Here is a 25,983-nt window from a genome sequence, read left to right on the forward strand (position 1 = left end):
CCTGCCGCTGTCGCCGCAGGCAGAGAAAGAGAGACTTGCCCTAAACTTCCCGCCCTACCAGATTCAACCAGGATACAAAAGAGTAGCCGGGCAGGCAGGGGCAGGGAGAGCCAAGCCCACAAAGGGCTTGCTCAGGGATGGGTGTGCGCTCCGCGCTTCCCTTTGTTACTGTAGCGCGAGCGTTTTCTTCCTCAAAGTGCAAGGGAGTCCACACACACCCAATCCAGGTTAACTAGCTAAGCGGGAGATAAAAATCAGTCTGACTTTGGCAATGGCATCAGGAGCGACTTTAAAAAAAAAAAAAAACTGGATTCACACCACACGGAATTGTAAAACGGCTACAACCGCGGCTGTATTGAATCAAAGGACCATCGAAAACGGAAGGTGAAGAAGAGAAGGCTGTGCTGAACCTCTATACCTGAGCAAAAGTGCTCTGCACTATGCTGGGGACTGACACTCTTCTTTTCTCGTATCATTTTTGTCTAAAGAAAGATAAATTTTCCTTTAAAGCACGGTGTCTTTTCCTCCTCCTTGCTTTATAGGAATTCATCAGAAAGGTTGTATACTCATCTAGAATGTGGGAAGATCTCCAAACCTGGCCATTGCATGGATCCCAAAATTTCTTAAGTTAGTCCTGATGTGACATGTTAGATTTGGTATGTAATATGAACCCTGTTGCTCTGGTTTGTACACCATCGTGTGATTATTTATCTAATCATTCAGTAAACCATAATTAAATAATAACTTACCTCATGAGTAATCTTTTATTGAAAGTGTATAAGAAGGTTCATGAATTGCAGTACAAGGTTATCATTATGCAATTTATTTACTCCAAGATAAGCAATTTCAGGAAGAAAGGGAACACTTAATGGAGCTTTTTTTGGATTTGTTTTAGGCGGTTTTTGTGTGTGTGTGTGATATAGTTTTATGATCCATTTTTTTACAGGAGCTCAAGTTAGCTTTCAGGACATTCTCTGGAAGATTCTCCCCACATTTCCCAATAATCCTGTGTGATATTGAACTGAGAGACATTGCTAGAAGCTTAAACTTAAATCCAGTGATCATCTAACATTTTACAATAATCAATATATTTCATTTTCATTCATTCTATCTCATTAGATTCAGTGAAAGAAAATGGGAAATATTCGGTGCATAAGATACCTATATATTTGGTTAATTCATTGTACTAAATTGCTGTTTTATTGTGGTATAGTAAGTAAACCACAATTAATAAACCACTCCACATATACACATACTTACTCCCATACACAACATATAGTGCCATACGTGAACTAAGCCCCTGTGCTTTGCTTGGTTTCTGTTTAGGTGATAATTATTGTTGAACAAAACTGATTAGTTATTTTGACCTGTGTCCATGGTAGCTGCTTGAAAAGCTGCAATTCAATGAGATGTGCAATTTCATCAAGTGTTGGATAACACTGATGACTTTCAGGGCTTTTAGGGATCTTTCCTAATGGTCCCATTCTGCTCCTAGTACCCTCAAGATTGATAGATTACAATCCCCATAACAAGAATAAAGATAGAGACACTCTTGAGTTATACTCAATTCCTGTCACTAGAGGGACACATCCATGGAGTTTTCTTGTTAACAATATGGAAGTAATTTGCTACTGTCATCTTGTAGGGTGTTTTCTACTCCCCAGAACTGGAATTTCTGGGTGATTTTTATCTTTGCATTAATCAGGCCCAACCTTGCTTAGCTTTTCAAGTCCCAATCATATCTGTGTGGCATTGGTGATACTGTGCTAATTGTAAAGGGATGTTGTACTCCTTGCCATTTTATTGTATGTTCCATATTTTAAAATCCTCAGCACTTTCTTCCCAGCAGCTCATGACAAAAATGGGATACAGGCAGCAGAAACTGCTTTAAGTTGGGATATTGCCCCTTTAAATCTTGTGGCCATGGACACCACCAAGATTTAACTCAAGATTTGAATCATAGCATTTCTTCAAGCCTTCTTGAACCCCCTGTGATTACATTGCAGCCCCCAGGGGTCTGCAGAGAACAAGTTGAGAACCACTAGCATATGCCAAAGGTTGATCTGTGATGAATTATTTGATCTATATTAGTATTTTCTTTCTTTGTAATGCATTTAGGAATGCACTTGTAGTAGTAGTATAATGATTGGTAGTACTAATAGGATAGACATGGATTGCAAAATGAAGGGATTTTCTGGGCTAGAAAAACATATACTGCTTTTCTATATCAACCCTGGTAGGTAGACACCTTTCGGTGAAGGCAACTCCCATGCCTGAGCATCTGAATCTGTTATTTTTGTCTAAGAAATAAACAGTTGCTTCATTGCCTAATGCTTGATTACAATTACCCATCAATCAAACATCAACCAAATTATGCCAGAAGAGCCAGGCGTCCTAAGCTATAATTTCCTTAACCGTAATTGAGTTTTAAAATCATAAGGCTGAGTTGCACAATAGCCATAAACCCTGATTTACAAGTTACAAAGGCTATATTAACAAAATATGCCAAACTAGAATCAAACACCTTGCATTATTCAGATAAAGTAGTTCAAATGTATAAAATTCAGCCTACACAATCTGTTGGTAAGAAATGATTTTATTAATCAAGGTTCACAGAACCTTAGTATATATGAAATGGAAGGCAGTTCACAAATCAACTTGTCTGATTCCTTGTTTAGTGAGGAAGTTCACTAAACTATCCCCGACAGATGGCCTTCTGAACATTTTCAGTGAGGAGGAGGAGCTCATCAGTTTCCTCAACAGATAGTTTACAGTTTAACAAGTCGTCTTGTTAAACTGTAATAATTTCCTTTACCCTTCTGCAAGCTAAACATGATTTGGTTTCCAATTTTACCAGTGTCCATATGAACTTGCTCCAGCATCTCTACAGTATATTACCTAAAAGTGCACTGTAAGATTGCAATGGTCCTTTTGCTATTGCATCACTCTGCTTGCTCATGTGTAGCTGATGATGAGTGATATCGCTGTATATTTCTTATATAGTCACCAAGTCAGATGTATCAAATCCTCTTCGGGTGCACTTGATTTTTCCTACCAAAATTCGGTTCTACCACAAAACCGCGGACGACAAAATCGCGGTCGACGAAAGCGCGTATGTGACGTCATCACAGCGCGACGAAAAAGATCAAAAAAGATCGAAAAATGTAAAAATAAAGCTAAAACCTTCCCCTAACCCCCCCAAACCTAACCCTAAACCTAACCCTAAACCTAACCCTTAACCTAACCCTAACCCTAACCCTAACCCTTAATGTAACAAAAAACCTAACGCTAACCCTTAACCTAACGCTAAACGTAACGCTAACGCTCTAACCCTAACCCTAACCCTTAACCTAACCCTAACCCTAACCCTTAACCTAACCCTTACCTTTATGTGAATCGGCTTGCTGTAATTTAATTTTTATTTCAATTTTTCGATCTTTTTCGTCGCGTTGTGATGATGTCACATACGCGATTTCGTCGACCGCACTTTTGTGGAACGCGCTTTTGACGGGTCACGCAAAATTCAGGATACCATACTTGCTACCATATACACTGGATTTGATTCCATTTTTTTGCACTGTAAAGGTCATTTTTTCTCTCCTACTAATCACTTATAAAACTGTTGAATAGCACATAGGCAAGGAGAGACTGCAGAACCCCAACTGACATTTCCCTTTCCTTGATATAGAACTCTTTATGAGCATAATTTCAGTGTTGTTATTCAAACAATTGCAAATTCTCTGGGCTGTGATATCTTTTAACTCATATCAATCTATTATATAAAGATAGAATGAAAGATTGTCAGATGCTTTACTGAATTCCCAATACCTTACATTCACAGCAGCATACCCTTGGTCTATTAAATGGGTTGTACTTCATGACATACCGAGCCGAGGTGGCGCAGTGGTTAAATGCAGCACTGCAGGCTACTTCAGCTGACTGCAGTTCTGCAGTTCGGCTGTTCAAATCTCACCGGCTCAGGATTGACTCAGCCTTCCATTCTTCCAAGGTGGGTAAAATGAGGACTCGGATTGTTGTTGGTGGCAATATGCTGACTCTGTAAACTGCTTAGAGAGGGCTGAAAGCCCTATGAAGCGGTATATAAGTCTAACTGCTATTGCTATTGCTATTTTGGGAGAAAAACAGTGAAGAGTTCCTTAAGATTGAACTTAAGAATTGGTAATTTGATGGACATATCTATGTAGGGTTCATGAGAATAATATGAACATGGTTTGCTTTTGCCTTCCAAGATTTTATTTTATTTTTCAATTTCCCAGTTCAACTTGTCTATTAATTAAATTTATATAGCCACTCATCTCAGTACTTGATTCTGGGCACACAGAAGCAGATAAAACAATAAAGCAAAACAACAATTCAAGAAACAGTTAAAATCATGAGAGCCAGTTTAAAGGTTAAAGCATCAGACTGGAATCAGGGGGCTATGACCTCTAGTCTTGCCATAGGCAAAAAGCAGCTGAGTGACCTTGGGTCAGTTGCTTTCTCTCATTCTTAGGAAGGAGGCGATGGCAAACCACTTCTGGGGGAAAAAACCTACTAAGAAATCTGCAGGGACTTGTCCAGTGTCTTTGAGAAAAGGTCATGATTATAAAACTATAAAAAATATCTGTAAACAGAGTACATATCCAATATAAACACATCAATGCATAATAGCACAACTAGTGCATAATCTCTACTCCCTCCTGAGTTTCTATGCCCATTGGCAAAATCATATTTTCAGGACCTTGAAAAAAAACCCTGAAGGGTCAGGGCCAATATAGCTTGTAACAGAAAAAAAAAGATATGAGTAAAGTATTAAGCAGTTTTGCTTTTTTTTTCTAATTCCCTAAAACTGGAGGTTTTGACACTTTTACATATGAACCCACCATTAAGTTATATATACTTAAAATGAAGACTAGTCAACCATCTGTCAGGGAGTTTTTCATTAGGATTCTTGCACTGATCAGGAGACTGCATGGCTGCTTCCCACCGAATCCCATTCTATGAATCTACAACTTTTTATAGCAATAGCAATAGCACTTAGACTTATATACCACTTTGCAGTGCTTTACAACCCTCTCTAAGCAGTTTACAGGGTCAGCCTATAGCCCACAACAATTTGGGTCCTCATTTTACCCACCTTGGAAGGATGGAAGGCTGAGTCAACCTTCTTATCATTTAAACTGCAAGGAACATCTAATAGATCGACGTCGGTTTTATGAAATACTCAATAAAAACCTGTGGTCTTGATTCATTTTATTTGTCACCAATTTTTGAAATTCTAAGGCATTTCACTTTCCTATTTTTGTGAGTTGAATGCCCCTGTAGACATAGCTTCAGGATCATTAGTAAAATAATGAGCTTCTTGTTAGTAGGCTTGTGATCTAATAAAAATTAACCATCTGTGCAGTGGTTTAATTACATGTATACAATGAATGATACCCAATCTAAAAAGGCAGCAATATAACCAGCTCAAGCTATACTTTTTTTTTAAAAAAGTACAAATGTTCGAGACTCAATCTGTCCTGAAAGAAGAACTTTGTAGAGAATGCCTAGTGGTACTATAGGGTTCTTCAGTTTAATATTAACAATTATTGAGACAGGAATATTATAACCATATATACATAAATGAGCAGAGTACAGAAAGGTGATGGGAAATGCATTTTCTTCCAGTTTTATTGGGATTCAGCATTCCCTATTTAAACTTATCTATAAAATTAGTGTAGAAATATACACTTTCTTAGCAACTTTCAGTCTAAAAATTCAGATATACAGTGAATTTAAATTATCTCAAGTACAAATGAAGATTTCTCATAGAATTATGATACACCTCTTACATGCTCTTCAGGTGGGGTGTGTAGGCTACAGAAGGCACAGAAAAACTATAGTACGTTGATTGCATGAGCCAATAATTTCTTGCTAAATTTTTTAATTCAGATACCGTTTTTAAAAAAAATGATATTTTCATGTATGAAAGCCTATTTACATAAATCAGATAAATTGTTCATAAACCATAGAAAATGATATGATTAACAGACGATGATCTATTGCTTGCTATTATTATCGCCTATGCAAATCTTCAAATTCAGAAAATGTAGGCACTACAAACAAGCACTAGTCTATTGTAGAAGCAGCTTCTTAAAAATGTTGTTGGAAAGTTTGGTGAGAAGCTTCCTTCAGCCTGGATTCACATTCTTAAATCAGAGTGGGTAGTTGGTTTGCTCTTAATGTGAACTGTGGACTCAACTTCGTTGCTTATTCATCCAGCCTTAAACAAACATAGTTTAGGATATGTAAACTCAAACAATGAATCCTAGGTATGCCCTGGATGATAACTAGAAATGCAGTGGGATAGATAAATAAAAACCCATATTCTACAGCTGTCCAGAAGCAGAGACTAAGGTTTTCAGGTTAAGTATGGGTGTTTTTTGGACTGAATTATCTTATAGCACCATCTATTGTGATTGTGGCCAAACTACAAGTTACAAGAGAATATTTCCTACACATTCAGCATCTTTGAAAGATACTTTGCTAATCAGTTTTTTTTCTTTTCTGTGATATTTTTCTTTGATTTTTAAAAAATGGGTATTAATTTTTTATCTTAATTGTATATTTTAATAAAATTACTAATAAAATAACACAATACTTTGTCAAATGCTTTGCTGAAACCAAAGTGCACTATGTTCAGCATTCCTTGGACTTGCTAGGCAAGTAATTCTGTCCAAAAAAAAAAGTTAATTGGCATGACTTATTTGTCACAAACCTATGATGACTCTTGTAAATTGTTGTATTCTTAGCCAAGTGTTCACAATTAATATAAAAAAGACCTATTTTCCACTTGTTTGAAAATGGGACAATTTTTGCACCCCTCCAGACTTCGGGAACATTACCAGATTTCCAGGAATTCTCCTATTAAAGTTGGCAGTTCTGCAATCACCTATACTAGTTTCTTCATCCTAGGATGTAGATCTGTAGTTTAGCCTTCCTGGGATAATCCTGATTTCTCGCAATGGCCTTACATCATTTTTTGGCTATGAGTCCTTGACAATATAATCACCATGGACTTTTGAACAGAAAATTCTAGATAGGGCAAAATTTGCCAATATTTTGGCCTTTAACTAGAAAAAAAATCAAAATTTGCTCATTTTTAGTCAAAGTACATAATCAGAAGACAAAAATAAGTATATTTTAGTGTTCTAAATATTTGATTTCTGTTTCATAAAATGTTAATATTCATTTTTAGAAATAAACATTTCCCTCCAGGCACTCATCACTCTGCAATTCAAAGCATTCTATAGCTTGAACCTGCCATGATCTCAATATTCACTTTTTTCTTTTGATAAAATTATAGTTGTGATACTCTGAATTACAAGGAACCTGAAAACCCTGCAATACAAGTATCAAAAGATGAGTATATATTCATATTGTGAAAACTCCTACATCATCTATGAACTTCCATTTGGCAATGGATCAACTTTTCAATGTACTTAGTGTAATGATTAATTCAGTATTGTACTTGACTGTGCATAATTGAGAACTCATATCTGGATGCTAAAGCTTTTAAAAACCAATTCCAAAACCAAAATTTGTGGAGAGACTCCCATTTCAACATGATTTAGATAAGACTGCTAAATGAGAGATGGGTGCCAAGAGACTTCCCTGCGAGGACCAATGTTTATATTAGCTTTTTTATTTGGTACTGTATCTTTGGAATAGGGGCGAGGCGGCTCAGTGGCTAAGACGCTAAGCTTGTCAATTAGATTGGCAGTTCAGCTGTTCGAATCCCTAGTGCCGCGTAACGGAGTGAGCTCCCTTTACTTGTCCCAGTTTCTGGCAACCTAGCAGTTTGAAAACACATAAAAAAATGCAAGTAGAAAAATAGGGACCATCTTGGTGGGAAGGTAATAGCATCCTGTGTGCCTTCGGCGTTTAGTCATGCTGGTCACATGACCACAGAGAAGTCTTTGGACAGCGCTGGCTCTTCGGCTTAGAAACAGAGTTGAGCACCATCCCCTAAAGTTGGAAACAACTAGTACACACATGCGGGGGAACCTTTATCTTTACCTTATATCTTTGGAACTGTGATCTGTAGCTGAATTCTATAATTTCAGAATGGATGAGCAAGCTAAATATAACAACAATGCATTCTTAATGAATCTGCAATACATTCCCAAGATAGATTTTTTTGGAACACAAGAATGATATTAATGATTGCCTTGGTACATTAAGCAAGCCTTTCAGTTCTCGCAAACAAGCTTTGCATTTAGGTATGTAAGTTGATAAGAATATGAAATGAAGTAGTGTATATAAACCTTAAATATTTATAGGCTAATGTAGAAAGCTAATTCTTAGAAAATTTTCCAGTCTGTTTTTTTTTAAGGTGACTATCCTATGAATTCGGGAGTAGAAAAAAATATTTCTTCCAGCTTATATAATTGTCTGCATTGGTCAAGTTGAAGAAGCCACTTTTTTTTAGCATTATTTTAAAAAGCTTTAGTAATGCTTCACAATACACTTCTTGATTAAGCCTAGTGACATGCTGCTGCTACTTGGATAGATAGGTTCAGAATTTTGCCAGGCACTTCCAATTTATTTGCAAATTGCAAAATATATATATATAAAACCAAGGACTACATTGCCAAGGCTAGATGAATAACCTGTAATCATCAAATACAGGACAAAAGCAGAAAAAAAATGAATTTAGTTGAACTGATTAACTCCATCTAAACCAGGGTCCCCAACCCTTGGGCTGTGGCCCACTATCCATTTGTGTGAGTGTGCAGCTCCATTTGTGACACATGCAACTTCATTTGTTTGAGCAGCAGAGGCACATATGCTTGCTGCTTGTGTAAATAGAATTGCGCATATACATGTGCATGCCTATTGCTCATGCAGAACCATCCCTCCCCCCCTGCCCCAATCTGCAAAGACAGAAATGTTGGAGACTGTTTATCTAAACCAGTGGTTCCCAAAGTGGGTGGTACCACCCCCTGGGGGGCAGTGGGATGACTTAGGGGGTGCTAAGAGGAAGTGGGGCCACAGGAGGGCGCTAAGAGGCAAGGGAGGTGGCAGAGGAGTGCTGGAGGTGTTCTGCTATACTGTACTCCTGACTCGCCTAGCTTTGCGCGCAGGCACGGAAGGGAATGCGATGGGACCGAAAGCGAGAATCCTTCCCTGTGTGGCTTGTGTGGAGGTGGCGGTTCAGTCTCGCCTCACCATGAACCGGCGATGCCATGCCTTTGGGAAGGCCTGGGTCTCGCACGCGCCTTCAATGGGTGGAAGGGCTGGGTTCTTCTTCGTCGCGCGAGACTGGCAGTTAAAACTGCTCTTCCAGCTGTGGGGGGGCAGCTGTGAACCCCTAAAGGTAGCAATGGAGTTGTCTTCCCTGCTTCTCACCGGCTTTGCCACCTTCCTTCTCCGCGGCCCACTGTTATTTAACGAATGGGCATGTGGGTGAACAGTTTCACAAGAGCCGAAGGTTCTGTCCCACCCAACATGAGCGCATGGAGACCCTTGGCTGGTCTATCATGCTGTGTAGAAACTGAGCTGCTGCCTCCATAAAAAATTGCAGAGGAAGCTGAAATTTTGGAATGTGATTCTAAGAGGAAGAGCGGCTACTCCACTTGAGCTATTTTATTATGTAAATAAGGATTGAACAGCATACAAAAGAGGTTGTGGATTGTAATCCTTTCATGCTTCCTCCCTCTCCTCTCTCAAACAGACACACGCACACAGAGAAGTTGGATTGCACTATCTCTCCTACTCCCTTCCTTCTCTCACCTTTGATTGCAGGTGGAGCCACGTTGCCTTTTCAAACTTGTAATCAGTGAAGCTGGGCTTTTATAGTTTTATCCAGGTGTGTTTGTGTGTGTGTGTGTGTGTGTGTGTTTGAAAAGGCAACACGGCTCTGCCTGCAATCAAACTACACTTGAGGATGAAGTTTGAATTCCTCCCCCTCCCTCCAACCCACACGTACCTTTTCCAGCTGTTTCAGAGAGAATTTCAACTCTGTTCTTGCCTGTCATCATGAAAAGAAAAAAAAATGTAAAAGGAAAAAGGCAAGAGCTGTGGTCATGCTGAGCTAGTTGCTTCCAGACTCTCCGTGGATGACTCTGCTTAACTGTTTTAAAAAGCCTCTAAAAAGCACCCTCTGCAGGAGGAGGCAGGAGAATGACATGCCTCACCTACGTCAGGAATTTTTAGGCTTTTAACCCTTGCTTTACTCTGCTCAAGTGATCATAAAACACCTAAAGTCAGACTAGTTGAGGCGCATTGTTCTCCTGCCTCCTCTTGTAGAGGGCGCTTTTTTAGAGGCTTTTTTAAACAGTTAAGCAGAGTCATCTATGGTGACTCTGGCAGCAACTAGCTCAGCCTGACCTCAGCTCTTGCCTTTTTCCTTTTACATTTTTTTTTTCTTTTCATGATGACAGTGGTAAGGCTCTGCCTCCTCTGCCTCCCCTGACTGCACATCCCTGGCACCAAGAGTTTTGGTTACAGAAAGAAATTTCTGATCGCTATCCTGCACTATGGACAGTGGTTAAGAAGTTCCTTGTTGCCTTTCCAACATCATATTTGGTGGAAAGTAGCTTCAGTGTGGTCATCCAACTTCTTTCCAAGCAAAGAAATCGACTCCAGATTACTGAATGTAGTAATTTAAGACTCCTGCTAAGTGTCTTAAAACCAGACATTGGGAAACTGGCATCACTTCATCAAGCTCATCCACCACATTAAGAATTTACTGAACAGTGAAGTAGTTACTAAATTTTACTGAGTTTACTAAGTTACTAGTCACTACGGTTCTTGATAAATGACTATCAGATTTTGAAAACCAGTTATCACTGGATCATGTTCAACAATTTTGTTGAATTAACATTAACTAAAAAGGTTTTTAAATTAGATTTTGAATAAATGTGCAATTAATTGTTACAGTTTTAAATTTTACTGTTACTATCTTCCTTCTGTCGTGCAAACAGCCCAGTCACATGACCCCCCCAGCCAGGCCCACCAAGCCACGCCCACAGAAGCGGTAGAAACAAAAATTGAATTCCACCACTGAATGAGGGAGCACTGAGGATCAGTTTGTAGCACCAAGGGGGTGGTGGACTGAAAAAGTTTGGGAACCACTGATCTAAACCTTCCAACAAAAATATAGCACTTGGAGTACTACCTATAAAACAAAGTATGTTCAGAATTTCAAGAATCTTTGGCTTATCTGGGAATGATAGTGGGAAGGGAGGACAAATTTGTGCTGATGAATAAACAAAACTCATTCTCAAACCATAATGGAGCAGCCAGCAAAAACAAACTTCACAAATAAGTACATGGCTAACTTTACACATTGTACTAAGAGAGAATGTATTGCAACTCAAGAGGTTTAACATTATTTATGAGCATAACCACTGTGACCTAACAAAACACAATTAATACTGTGTTTTCCTGAAAATAAGACAGGATCTTATTTTCTTTTGATCTCCAAAATAAGCAACTGGCCTTATTTTTGGGGTGGTCTTATTATTTTTGAGGTGCAGGAGGCAGCAAGCACGATCACCTCATGGCTGCTGATGTGTTGCTATATTTTCGGAGAGGACTTATTTTCAAGGGAGGGCTTATTTTAGTGCATGTGCTCAAAAGACTGACTGGGCTTATTATTCAGGGAGGTCTTATTTTCGGGAAAATGGTAGAATTTTGGCTTAGCACAATATGTGAAGAAAAGCAAACACAATTTAGCATTGATGTTTTTATCTATTTGAAAGAGACTCAGATGCGATAGTGGAATTCACTTGTGAATTACAAATTCAGTGGGATATTTAACATTTCATAAGATGTAAATAAAATTCAAATATAATTCAAGTTGACAGAGAAATGGGCTTCAAATGAGATAAAATGGAAAAATTCTGCTTAGAAAGTATTGTATACATAAGATATGAAGGTCTACCTGGCTTAGCAGTGATTATGTGGCTATTCGTCAGTGTGGAGTATTAGTAACCACATAGTTAGTCCTTCTCTGGGTTCGTTTGTCCCCAACTTGACCCTTCTGCCAACTATGTATCTAATATCCTCATTAATCAAATATTTGCATCTGTCCAAAATTGGTAATTTAAGCCTGGTTATTTGTCCCTTGAATGAGAATTCTGAATTGATTTTTTTTTCTATATATTTTCTTGGCTATCCATGTTTTTTTCAAGGCTTCTCCAACACCAAGCTCAAAAGCTTCATTCTGCTTTCTATCCTGCTTCTTCAAATTGGCAATGAAGTTTATTGAAAAGCTATTTGATTCTTATGATGTGTCAAAATCATTTGGCAACACTTTTCCGTGTGACATAGCAGGATTGGGTGGTGGTGGTAGAAGGCTTGACACTGAATACAGCATTTTGTGCCCCCCAAAACGCCGCCCCTTCACCAAAATGGCCGTGCATAGCTTTTAGAAGGCTTTCAGAGAACTCCTGGGGGCTGGGAAGGGCAGAAATGAGTGAAAATGGCCCATTTTTTGCCTCCCAGCAGCACTCTATAAGCTTTCTAAAGGCTATCCATGCCCTTTTTTGACAAAAACTGGCCCATTTTTGCAAAAAAAGGCTGTTTTTTGCTCGTTTTTGCCCCACCCTCCAAGGAGCATTCTACAAGCCTCCTAAGGGCTATTCATGCCCTTTTTTGGGAAAAAAATGGGCCCGTTTTCACAAAAAATGGGTCGTTTGGGGGAAGTTTGCAGAGTGCAAAAACCTTTTTTTAAATTTTCCTCTTCAAAACCTTGTTGTGTAACTTATACTCTGAAAAATACGGTATTTGTTCCACTTTGTTCTTGAATGTTTATGTTCAGTAGCATACAAGGATTCAGAGAAACTGGAACTGGTTCAGAACAGGCAGCAAGAATGAACAAGGGAAATCAAATTTTATAGAGAGACATAAAGAACCGAGACTGTTTAGAGATGAAAATAACGTTGAAATGCAACAGTATTCACCAAATAGTGAAACTGTTACATCGCAAGTCAGAAGTTTTTGTCACCCCATTAGGAAGTAGGAGGAATGGCAGGAAAAAAATTCTGAAGAATAATAGCCCCATGATGGAATAAGTTAGCCAGGGAGATAGTGATTTTTCATTCATTGGAACTGTACAAATAAACTTCTGTTGTAGTTGTTTTGGTGTATATACCTGCATAGTCCCAGGTCAATCTTGTCTGGGATTGGAAGCAAAACAGGAACTGATTAATATTTGGGTGGGAGACAAGAAGGAAATCCCAGGACTGTAAGCTACCAGACTGAAAAGTCCAAAGGTTTTGAAGAAAGCAGTGACAACTACCATTGCATGGATCTGTCCATGATGTCAACAGGAATCAAGTAATCTGAAAGTGACCATCTGAAGAGCAGGGGATTGGCCTTAATTAACTAATTTTTATTTATTTGATTTCTAAACTGTCCCAGTGCTACAACTCATAACTGTATGTAAAAATAAAACATCCATGGACACTGTAATTAAGGAAAATATAATACATGAATAAACAATCAACATAATTGGAGCAATAATGTCTTCCAACTGTAAGCCAGCAATGCACATTTACACTGGCTGAAATTCATGAACAATGGACATGACATAGTTATTACCATCTTAACAATATTTTCTTAAAAGTGTTAAAAGTAGAATTTGTTTATCAGATTTGTTTCCCACCAAAACTGGCAATCCACAGCAATTTAAAAGAAAACCCACAACTCAAAATATAAAACCTGTACAGATAACAAGTTAACAAAACAATAGTTGTAGCCAATTGTATATTAGAATAAACAAATTACTATAAGAGCCACAGGTGCTTACACAATACTAGGCATCATCAGCCTTCAAATGAATTTACATGCAATCTGATCTAATGCAATCATGTGAATATTTGCTCAGAAATGAATTATATTGGGCTCAAATTGATTTATTTTTGACCAAATACTCTAGAGTTATATCCTAAAAATGGTAACAATCTAATTTTGCTGGAAAATCAGCAATGAATGTGAACATTACCATAATACTACAGGGTGTTACATATAACCTACCCAGTAAAAATAAGGGTCTCTATATTTGACAGGTTTATGCCACAATAAATGTTGGTTTTCAAGATTTCAGTGCTGGATATATTGAAAGTGGACAGAAACTGAAACATATACCCCTACTCTAGTTCAGAAAGAGGCTAAAAAGATAGTCATCAGCAGCATTTCTCCTGTTACAAGGCAGTGAAAGGCACAGGGATCTCAGAGTCATTACTGCAATTATTCTACTATAACTTCTAATTCTAAAATAGTTTTGCAGTGGTTTTTTGTTTTTACTTTCACCCAACGACACAGATCTTTCTTCCCTCAGCTTGTTGTTGTATAAGGAGAGGGGGAGAGTAAATTGCTCTTTCCAAAAACCTGAAGTGGGCATTTGCAAAGAGCTTTTTAAATTAGGCAGGGAACCAATAAAGGCTCATTTGAAATGCTGGCTCCCTGGCTACTATTCTTCGACGACAGGAACATACACTCTCCCCCTTTCCCCCGTCTTTGTTTAACTACGGTAAGCTGCAATTTTTAGTATATTTTCTGTGTTTAGACACAGTAACCCTCTGTATAATTTACTGCACTTTTGTGTCTGGATTTATTTAAGGCACGTAACCTAAAGTAACCGTACCGAATTCACCAACAAAGCCCTCAACTAAACTATCTAAAAATGTTTCGTCAGCCAACCACGCTCCATCCTGACGTCCTTTTTCTCCATGTAAACCTCCCTGCGTTGGCTTGCTGCAATTGAACTTCTATTGTGTACTCCAGGAGCTTGTCCTGCCAACGCTCCCGCCTCCAAAGCTTCGCTGGACGGTGCCTTCGCGAGAGGGAGAGAGGGAGAGAGGGAGAGAGAGAGAGAGAGAGAGAGAGAGAGAATATGAGTGACTCGGTATGCGCATGCGCCCCGCAGGCCTTAGCCGCTCACGTCTCCTCCAAGAGGAGTCCCGCCCCTCAACCTCGTCCCACGTAGGGTCACGAGCGAGTGCTGAAAAGGCACTTGAACAAGAGCTGTTGTGTTGGCTTCTTCGGAGCTTTGCATGGGGTGCGCGGAGGGATCGGCAGGGCGCGCGCCGAGCATCGCTTAAGCCTCGCGAGTCGCGGTCGTTCTCGTGATGAGGCGCGGGGAGCGGAGGGCTCACGGAGGCGCCTCCGGCAAAGCGGCGCTGGAGGAAGGGCAACCGCTGCCGCCGCCACCTCCGCCCCCCAACGGCGCTTCTCTGCAGGTTGGAGAGGGGCCTCGCGGGGACTCTCCGTCAGTGTCAGCAGCTACATCGGCAGCAGCGCCAGACGCCGCTGTCGTCACTCATGGCGACCGGCGCAGCACTGAGTCCGAGGTGTACGACGACGGGACCAACACCTTCTTCTGGTGAGAGAGGCGACCGCACTGCCCGGGCTCCCCTTCTGCCTGCCTGCTGGGTCACTCTGCAGGCAGAACGAGCGCTTAGGTGCATCTGGACCCCATAAGGGCGCCCAGAGGGTGGCTGAATCTGGAGGGGAAGGGTTGCTGGGCGCTGATGCTGAAGGTGACAGCAGCAGCAGGGGCGAGGGTTGGGTAGGGATTCAGAGCTAGCACTCGCTTCTAATTAGATCTAGGCTGATTTTTGATAACTGGGTGTATGTGTGTGTCCTCTGAAAGAGATGGTACAGCACGTTCTTAGTTTCAGGACAGACCTTTCCGAATTGCTCCTCCCCTGCTCCCTGTGCTGACTTGGCTTGGTGGCTATTGCTGTCTCGGATGCGATTTTTCATCACTTGCTATCACAGATGTAAACAAGCTTACAGTTACTAACTAGGCAAGGGTCATCATCCTTTCGGACATATTTCCTTACCAGATTCTCCAATGCCTTCTTGAATGGCAGAGCTTCTAATCTAAGGTATTGGAAAAGTTCTTAAACATTCAGGGAGCTATTCAGAGATGTATCTGCTTTGAAAGTAGCCCATATATATAGTCAAGCATCTGAAGTTGACCACGGGAAATATTTTATGACACTTGGTATTATGCCATAAATGCTTTATGATAATTTTATGTCATAAAATGTTTTATCAAGTTTGCCAAAGTTCAATTCCAGAGGATTCCAAGTGTCCAGATTTTGGATACATTCTGGAAGTTAGCACATTTGAGGTACACTGGTTGAAAAAAATGATGTACATGTTTACCCAGTTCAAGGTTATGGATCCAAAGGGTATATAGTATGTATATCCTGTTATTGAACTTTACTGAAGACCAAGTCAACAGTTTACTCGGGAAAACTGTTAAGATTGCTTTATAGACTATTTTCACAATTTTCCCTCCTCTCTTTATCTTGTGCCTTGTCCCTGAATCTGTTAAGAATATCATTAGAAATCAGTGGAGATAGTGGTCAACATCAGTAACTGAGTTTAAACACGCTAGGGATAAACACATGTCCATCGTCTGACAAAAGTAGAAAATAAAATAATATAATAAAACTTAATAAAAACAATGAATAAAGAAAAAAGAGAACAAAAAACAAACTCAAAAGACAGACTTGGTGGACCACTAGGTCTTTTTCTGTGGTCATTTTTCTGTTTTTGTTCAGTTAGAAATGGATATTGCAACACATAATAAAAGCTTAGGGAAATAAGCCAATTTAATCTGCATCAATAAGGGGGCACTTGGACTGCATTCCTTAACTATGCTTAAATGAATACATTTCTTTTTTCAGAATACTGGTAGTCCTTGACTTACAAACAGTCACTTTATGTCTATTCAAAATTACGATGGAAACCCATATGGTACTGGTTCTAAAGTTCCGATATCTGTCCTCCAATCTGTAGTCATGTGGCTGCATTTCAGGCACTCGGTAACTAGCCCAAATTTATGGCTGTTTGCAGGATCCTGCAGTTATGTGACCATAGTTTACAACATTTTTGCCAAAAACTGGCACTTACTACTTCTAGTTTTCGCCAAAAACACCCCGTAGTGAACAATGAGTTGACTTGACTGTGGTGATTTGCTTACTGACCACCACAAAAAGGTCATAAAATCAGATTGGTAATGTGGGTGACCTGCTTTACGACTGTCACAACTTATGACCATACTGGGCAAGCTCCATTATGGTCATAAATTAAGGGCTACCTATATTTTCCTGGATTGTTAGAGAAAAGGAAATATCTATTTATATTCTTTGTCCTTTTTTAATAGTTTCTGTTAGTTCTGCACATTCTTTCATATTATTTTGGCACTTACCCAGTTTGTACAGATTTTCTACATTGTCTATTTTTAGAAAGCAATGGGGGAAGATTGTAAAATCATTTTGTACTTTAGCAGCATTAGGAAGTGGAATGCTTATTGCTGATAGAGCATGCAAAGAAATGGAACTGTACCAAAAGAAAAGATTGACAAAGGAACTTTATTATTTTAAAATAATCCCTGAAGAAAGTGCATAAGAACACTACATGAGATAATAACAGCTGAGTGAGCCATAGTAAATTTCTGCCATTTTTCTTTACAGCTTCTCCTCTAGCTGATGTTTTAAAATCATTGTTTCCCAAAAGAAAAATGACATTAGTGACATCTCCATTGGTTAAAAATAGTGTTTAAAACTGCACTTGTAGAACCTTAAATAAAAAGCAAGCTTGAATTTTACAGTAAACAATAATTTATGTCAATCATAAATCTGGGCATTAGCTATATGGACTGCCTCCAGAATATTCTTCCTCTAATTAGAAGGGCAGAAACATGTGTGGTTTGTGCTGTCGTGCTGTATTTCCCACCTGTCTTTACCTATCTGTGCCACTGACAGAGAAGAAAACATAGTTGCAGATTAAAAAAAAAATGTTTGCTGTTGCAGGGGCACAGTTCTCTGGCTCTTGCGGGGGGGGGGGGAACCTTGGCAAAGAGAAAAAAAAACGTGAACTGGCTTTGTATGACTTGAACTTTGTGATCTTGGCAGCAAGAGGGATACATTGATACCCAGCAACAAATTTGGAGCGCAATTAGCAGCTTCCTAGAAGTTGTTGCATTCCAACAACTGAGAATGCACTGCCCCAGTACTCAATGCTCTGCAATTTAGGGAACACCATATTTCATCATAGGTCCAGGAAGCATTTTAGAGAGTACATTAGGGACAAACTGTGGTACAAAAATACTGATATAGTAACTGGATCTTACTGATATTTTGAGTTATGCCATGTTTTACATGGCGTGTGGGTGAAATTGCCAGTTCTTCCAATAGTACTCCGTTTATAAACTTCTGCTAAGGTTGTTGGGTTTTTTTTCGTAACACTTCATAATATTGTAATTATTCATCTTGTGTTACATCCCCCCCTACATAGGTTATGGTAACTACTATTTCAAAGAAGTTTCCATTTGTGTCTCTCATTTTTGATTATTCTTAGTTATTCTTATATTTGGCTAAACATTTAAAAATAAAAATATTTAACTGTTTAACTGTTTATTAAATTTATAGGCTGCCCAATCCCGAAGGACTCCGGGCGGCTTACAGAAACAGAAATTAAGAGAAATTAAAAACAGCTAAAACACGACAAATTTAAAAAGACACAACATGCACCCAATCTAAGCGGGGCTGGACCTCAATCCAGAGGTCAACAGCCCCCAGGCCTGCTGGAATAGAAAAAAATAAAATAAAAAATGGATGTTAGTTAGAGTTATGGTCATTATGGAAAAAGCAAGTACAGTAGTAAAGATCTAATTTACTTCATGCTTTATTAGCTGGAGTACTTTAGTGGAATAATTTATTGATTGTAATTAAAATATCTTTTAAGCGTTGCCATAAACTAGCAAAAGCTTCCTTAATTTTTTTGTTAATTTTTATAGCTGATGCAATTAATTCTATTTACCATCAAATCACTACAGATGCTTAGCAGTTTACAAAACAGAAGCAATAATTTCAGTTAAAGCATGTATGATAGATATAAATAAAACAACCAATAATTAAGTCACAACAATACAATGGTGTGGTGGAATCTGGAGCTGAAATCCTCCCTAAACTTGCAGTGCTTATCTAGTAGTTCCTGTGGTAAGTATATTAGTCTGGTGAGACTCCTGTCAATAGGCGAGTAGCAATAAACGTACCATTCTGATCAACTCCTTGCATCATTTCTAGTCCATTGCACCTGACTAAGGGTAACAATAATAAAATAAAAAATAAAACAAATCATAGGAAAACCAAATTAAGTAATATCAAAAATTAAATTAATGTAATTAAATGTGATAACCAACTATTCAATCAAATGCTTTTAAGAAAAAAAAATCTTCATTAGCTTCCAGAACCTTATAAGAGATGGAATAAGCTTTAATTCTAAGGAAATGGTATCCCACAAGATCTGAGTAGCAACTGAGAAGCAATTTCTCCTGGCCTTCATTCCCCTTATAGCAGAGATCCCCAACCCCCAGGACATGGACTGGTACGAGTCTATGGCCTGTTAGGGGCCAGGCCGCACAGCTGGAGGAGAGTGGTGGCCGAGTGAGCAAATTAACCCCCCCACCCCCGTGTCTGTGGAAATATTGTCTCCCACAAAACCGTTCCTTGGTACCAAAACAGTTGGGAGTGGCTGCCAGTACTTAACAAAAGTGATGTATGATCAAAAGCTTCTCCTGGGAAGAATGTAATAGATGGGCTTACTCAGATTGGAGAAATTAGTCCTGTAAGAAGGTAGGCACCAAGGTAATTTATAATACTGATTACCGGTATATAATTACAGATGTAAAGCATGACTTTCAGAAAATATGTACCATATTTTTTGCAGTATAAGACGCACCTTCCCCCCTAAAAGAGGGTGAAAATTTGGGTGAGTCTTATACACCAAATGTAGCCCCGCCCACTACAGGCCCCCACCTTTTGGCCTCTGCCTCCCAGCAGCAAACGGTAAATGGGGCTTGCGGAGCCGGAAATAGGCTATGGCAATCCCTGCAGCCTGAAACAGCTGATCATCTGCCCCTGCTGAAATTGAAAGTGAAACTGGCTGTTTGCAGAAAGGGGCAAATTGCTGGGAGGCAGAGGCAGATTTTTTTTCTTCTAATTAGGCTAAACTGAAACAGGCTGTTTGCTGCAAGAAGGTAATCTTTTTATCATTCCTCTGAAGTTAGAGAAGTCATCTCTCAATATAGACACATTTCACCACGTTTGGTTGGATATTTTGAAAAAAAAGACCAAAAGATGAAAATGAAATCTAAAAAATATATAAGTCTTATTGCTCTTGAAAAAAACTGCACCTCTGAAGACTTTGAGAGCATTCTGATTCTGTTTGATTCCTAGAAAACAGTTAGTGACAATCCCTATCTTTTTTATCAGCTTGTCAGATTCTGAATACATTTTGGTTCTGAAGGATTTTATTGTAAGTTTGCCCCCTCCCCCCATTTTTATCTCAATGATCAGCTGCTGTTTTATTGACTGCATTTGAAGATTTCTTTAAACTTCAGCTTATATAAAATATACAACTCAAAGGCACAAAGTGAGCAAGTGAAAATGTATTTTTGATGCAGTTGTTGGTATTTCTCTTGTGAGCCCAGTTTAAGGTGATGTTATTCTTTTCCTTGCTTGAGATTATCACGCCATACATTTTCCTGCTACAGCTGTTGTTCAGGCTTAATTAGTCTCATTAAGTGAGTTGACATAGCCAACAACTCTATAACAACAACTTTTTCAGTACTTGAAAGCTCTGCACAGTTCTCCCCATGGAAACTAGCATTTTCTTCGGGATCTTTCAAAAAAGATGTAAATTTCTCTTTCTATAGATACCGAGTCGTGACTCCTCTGGACTTGTATATGTAACTAGTGAATTTGTATTACTTTGCTTTTTAAATGCTATATTAATGCATTTTAAATTACTGGTGTATATACTTTGCCTTTTAAATGCTGTATATTTTATATTAGAGCTGTGTGCTTAAACACATTTGCACACTTAAAGCTTTAATTTCTGCTGGTGAAAATAATAAGCCAACTATAAACAGTGTCAAAAGAAGATGATATTTTTTTCTCTTTGTCAACAGGCAAGCTCACACCTTAACAGTCTTGTTTATCCTTACTTGCACCCTGGGCTATGTGACCTTGCTTGAAGAAACGCCACAGGACACAACCTATAACACAAAGAGGTAAATAACTTTTACAGACTACTGCAGCAAATGAAATGTTGCTCACTTATTAACTACTGTAGTTTGTTGGAATGCCAATTTTTCAATTGCAGTTCTTTTATACAGATAGTTTTTGACTTACAACCATTCATTTAACGATTATTTGAAGTTAACAATGGGACTAAAATAAGTGACATATGTCAAGTCTTTCACTTACGACCATCATAGCATCTGCACGGTCATGTGATCAAACATTGGGCTCTTTATGATGCTTGCAGTGTCTCAGGGTCATCTGGTCGCCATTTGCAACCTTCCCAGCCAGCTTCCAACAAGTAAAGAGAATGAGTGAAGCCATTTTCACTTAACAGCCTTGTGATTTACTTAACAAATGCAGTGATTCACTGACCAACCATGGCAAAAAGGTGTAAAATTAGGAGCAACTTGCTTCACACTGCCGGGCTTAGTGATGGAGATTCTGGTCCCAATTGTGGTCATAAATTGTATTTGGGATTTGTTTTCTGCAACAGTCTGTTGCACGTTTAGTAGTTATTTCCTAGTCTTATTTGAAAACTAATGTATAGTATATGATAAAAATATAATCTAAATGTAGCATATTGATTAATCCTGCTTTTTAAGAGGTTTCTGTTTATTAAATCACAGGGTAATTTGAATAACTCCATAAATCATTCCAAGTTGAAAATATTTTCTTAATATTTCTCTATCTGATGAAGGTTTCATTGAACTTACAAAAATTGGTATCTAAGTAGCAGAGATGTATTCGGTTACCTCATGAATCAGATAGCATCTTTTAATATGTCCTAGAGCAAATGTTTTGTTAAATTAGATTTGAAAATTAATGTATTGATACAAAATCAGGATTCATTCTACATGTAGTCTTATGAGCAGTTATATAGCAACTGTTCAAAGTTACAGCAGAATTGAAAAAAAGTTACTTAAGACCTGTCCTCAAAATTATAACTGCCCCGCAGTCTTATGATCACATTTCAGATGATTAGCAACTACATACACATTTACTGGATTCGGACTTACAACCATGTAATTAGCTTAACTTCCATATGATTTGCTTAATGACTATGGTGACTTACTTAATAGGTATTATAAAAATGGTTGTAAAATCAAGTCCGGTCATATGATGACTCAACTTATGATCACAATGAGGTACAACCAAAATTCCAGGCTCAATTGAGGTCATACGTTGACGACTACTGTATACTGCTTTCAGTGAAATAAAATATTTGACCGCAACTGATTTATTTCTGTAAACTCCAAACTACTTAATGCCAGAGTATAACATACTGGGGGGGGGGGGGAGGAGACACTCCCTGCTGCTGTTGAAATGGAATATAAACAAACAGAAAGATTAATTATTTCATCAGTTGAACACCTGTCTAGTATAGTCACTCCTCTGCTCTTTTCTCCCAAGGATATATCAGGGCCATAATTATTTGTGAAAAGGTGGAAGGGTATTTTTTGAACTCCTTGTTGAAAGGTAGTACATATACATTAAGTAGGTAACAAATTAGTTATATAAAGCAGACATACACTTTGAGATTGAACTTTCATCTGCTAGTTTACGTGGTAATTCATTAGAATAGCCTGCAATTGAATTATTGCTAGATTTTTGGCCAGTGTAATTCTGGAGGCAAAAATGTACTAAAATATTTATAGGTATCTTATAGCTGTCTGACTCATTAGCACTTAGAACAATTAGAGTTCATAGCTTAGTTTGAATGACCATATCTCAGTTTAATGTGCCTGACTGAATATGACTTTTGCCCTATTGCTTCTCCTACTGTGACACGAACTATCTGTAAAACAGTCACTAGTTTTGCAATAAGATAGAATATTAAAGTCAGCAAGTGATGTTGGATTAATCAGTTTCTTAGCCTTAATTTGTCTCATGGGTTGTTATTTAGGGAGGTTAAAGGATTATATATAAATTAAAATTAAAGGATACAATGCCATGTATGTAGCTTTAAGTTCCTTGGAAAAAGGCAGGATATGAATGTAGTAAATAATAATTTATCAAGTATCATTTGACTACTGCTTTGTTTTGCTGAGGAATCATAGGGTGGGGAGTTTTATATATATCTGAGAACTAACATATCTTTGGATGAAAATAATCCCTAAGGCTAAACTCTGGGATGTAATTAAATATATCTACTTATTAATTAACTTAAGGAGATACAGTTATAATTTCTTGGTCTTTCAATTTGTTTGTTATTCTTTTTATAAAAAAATTAATATCCATAAAATTCCTGCTTATGGGAAAGAATAAATTAGAGAGCCAGTTAGCGCTAGTGATTAAGGCATCAGGTTAGAAACCTGGAAGACAGTCAATTCTAATCCTGCTTTAGCATGAAAGCCATCTGGGTGACTTTGGGCCAGTCACTCTCAACCCAACTCACCTCATAGGATTATTGTTGGGGAGAAAATAGGAGAAGGAGGAGTATTAGGCATGTTCGCCATTCTGACTTATTTATAAAAATAATAATGGCAAAATATAAATAAGATCTGAATCAGGCAAGTGTTATTTATAAGTTTTTTTATGGCTGCTGGATTTTTATCCTCATTATTGCAGTCAGCACAAACAATAAGCTGTTTTGTATTTATGCTGCTTTCTAAATCATAAATTTGATTTTGATCAGTGTGCACAATAATTCAAATTCACAGATATTAAAAGGCAAGCAAATTGCCCATTAGAAAGCTAAGATAGTGAGGATTTATGGCAAGTTACATGAGCTACAAATCATTTTCACATATTATATCCAACAGATATTAAACAGGGTGACTGCAAACATAGTAACTTTTTGCCTTCTGATTAATTAATTCTGCTATATATAAAATTGTTGAGTGTTCCAACTTCCAATAGGTGTGGGTGGGGGGAGGGCTGAGATCATTTCTGTGTCTGTGTTGAGCTGTCCATGAGATTGGGGATGACACTCTGCCCTTTTCTCAGATACGGAAAGGGAGAAAATGTTAAATATTAATTTTTGTTGACAGCATGTAACTTCAGTGAAATTCAGTAATCCACTGTCACAATATCAAGGGGCAGCTTTATATGTCATGCTTAAATGTAGAGAATGTACATTTTATTGATCCAATAAAACAAAAATAAAAATATGAGAATAGTTTTACTGCTTTTTAGAAAGAGAAACCAGTTGTTTTAAATACTTCAAGACTTATTACCTTAAAAGCAGTCTTACCTACCTTAGAGATTATCAAGTTAGCATGTTGTCTGTAGGTCTTATTTCAACTTTTCTTAAAGAGCTGAACTAAATTGTGACCTCTCTCATGAGACTGGGTTGGTTTTTTTTTGAGAAGCTTCTCTTTTTTTCAGTGAACTTTTAAATAGCCATTAAACAAACAAATATGAGGAAAAATAGTATCATCTATTGCTTAGAAGAGACATTAGCTTGATCAACTTCAAACTGGCTTCAGAACACACCATGGGTTTATGACGGCTTAGTTGTAAAATATTTTTTATTAGGAAATTGGCACGGGTAATGAGACTCTCTGGGTTTTTCTCAGTATCTCAGTGACCATAGATTACCTAAATGTTCTGGAAATAGGAGGCACATTTTTGCAGTTCTATGCCTTAGGTAATTTCAAATGGTGTCACTTGGATATAGTTGCTTCTTGAAATGGGAGCTGTTACTATATTGTCCCCCAGGACTCCATTTTGTCTCCAGTGCTTTTCAGTATCTGCATTATAGAAGAAAACATCAGGAAACTTAGAGCTGAGTTTTATCAGTTGTACTGAATTCCACCTAATCTGTTTTTGGATGTGGGTCACGTTTTCCTTGAATCAGCTGTATGATCTGGGGCCACATCTGAAGTGGAATCTCTGATATCCAATTTGAAATAGTAGCCAAGCCCACTCTTCATCATGTTTGCTTGTGTCCTAGAAGACACTATTACACTATTTAAATTATTGTGCGTGTACCAATAAACTCCAGTCTCAAGTATTGTAACATGGCCTATGTAGGGTGTCTACATTTGCAATATAGCATATTGTTACACCTGCACTGTCTTTTCTGACCTCCATGTTTTTAGATTAATACAAAACATTATCTTTAAACTCATATCTTTTGACTACTTGGGAGAATGTCTTTTTCTATATGATCCCACCTGCTCATTGAGAAGTTTCACTATAGTTGCTCTGGTCTTATCTCATAATGAGTTAGAATCAGGCCTCTTTATAGCTGCTCCATTTCTTTGGAATGTAATCTCTGTTTAGTTAAGGGGTGTAAGTGTTTATAAGGATACTTTTTAAAGCAGACTTTTAATTCTTGGATTTAATTGGTTTTATTTTTTTTAATGGTATTTGTTGTATCTCAGATTTTATTACAACCACCAAGCAGTAACCAGTTGTACAATATTATTCATGATGAACTTGTTAGTTAATGTTTGGACATGGAGATGCCAATTATGCTATGAAAGTTTGTCTCCCTTTTCAGGTGAACATAGAATATTGATACGGAAAACTGAATACAGCTCTTCCAGGAAGTTGATATTCTTATGTCTAGACAAAAATAAACCTAAAAAAGTATTTGCCCTTAAAAGGATCATAAAGGTCTTATGAGGCAATACCATTCTACAGTATGTACAACTGCTTAGTGTTACTATGGAATTGATAGTAGCACAATGCAGCAGTCCAACTTGTGATGGCAATATTGATCTCTTCTATCGAAGACAGTGATGGCGAACCTTTTTGGCACCAATTGCCAAAAGGGTTGGGTGGAAACATCATCCATGCGCATTTGTCAGGGCTGCGCTCTGGAAAAGCCGAACTTCTGGGTTCTAGCACGCACATGCACCCAACAATCAGCTGGCCGACGTGCATGCACATACTGGTTTTTGACAGTGCTGCACGGGAAAGGACAGCTGATCGTTGC

At 38.2% G+C, this 25,983-nt stretch overlaps 1 protein-coding gene across 1 annotated transcript in view; it reads left to right on the forward strand.

The window, feature by feature from the left end:
* Nucleotides 1-14,975: 14,975 nt before the first annotated feature.
* LOC116510971 (phosphatidylserine synthase 2) overlaps nt 14,976-25,983 on the forward strand; it is a 38,130-nt gene continuing 27,122 nt past the window's right edge. The window contains exons 1-2 of the mRNA XM_032220661.1: nt 14,976-15,376; nt 20,984-21,085. Coding sequence (XP_032076552.1) covers nt 15,123-15,376; nt 20,984-21,085 — 356 coding nt within the window. The 5' untranslated portion in view covers nt 14,976-15,122. The remainder of the gene's footprint in view (nt 15,377-20,983; nt 21,086-25,983) is intronic.

The sequence above is a fragment of the Thamnophis elegans genome, chromosome 1, assembly GCF_009769535.1.
Source record: "Thamnophis elegans isolate rThaEle1 chromosome 1, rThaEle1.pri, whole genome shotgun sequence".
NCBI lineage: Eukaryota > Metazoa > Chordata > Lepidosauria > Squamata > Colubridae > Thamnophis > Thamnophis elegans.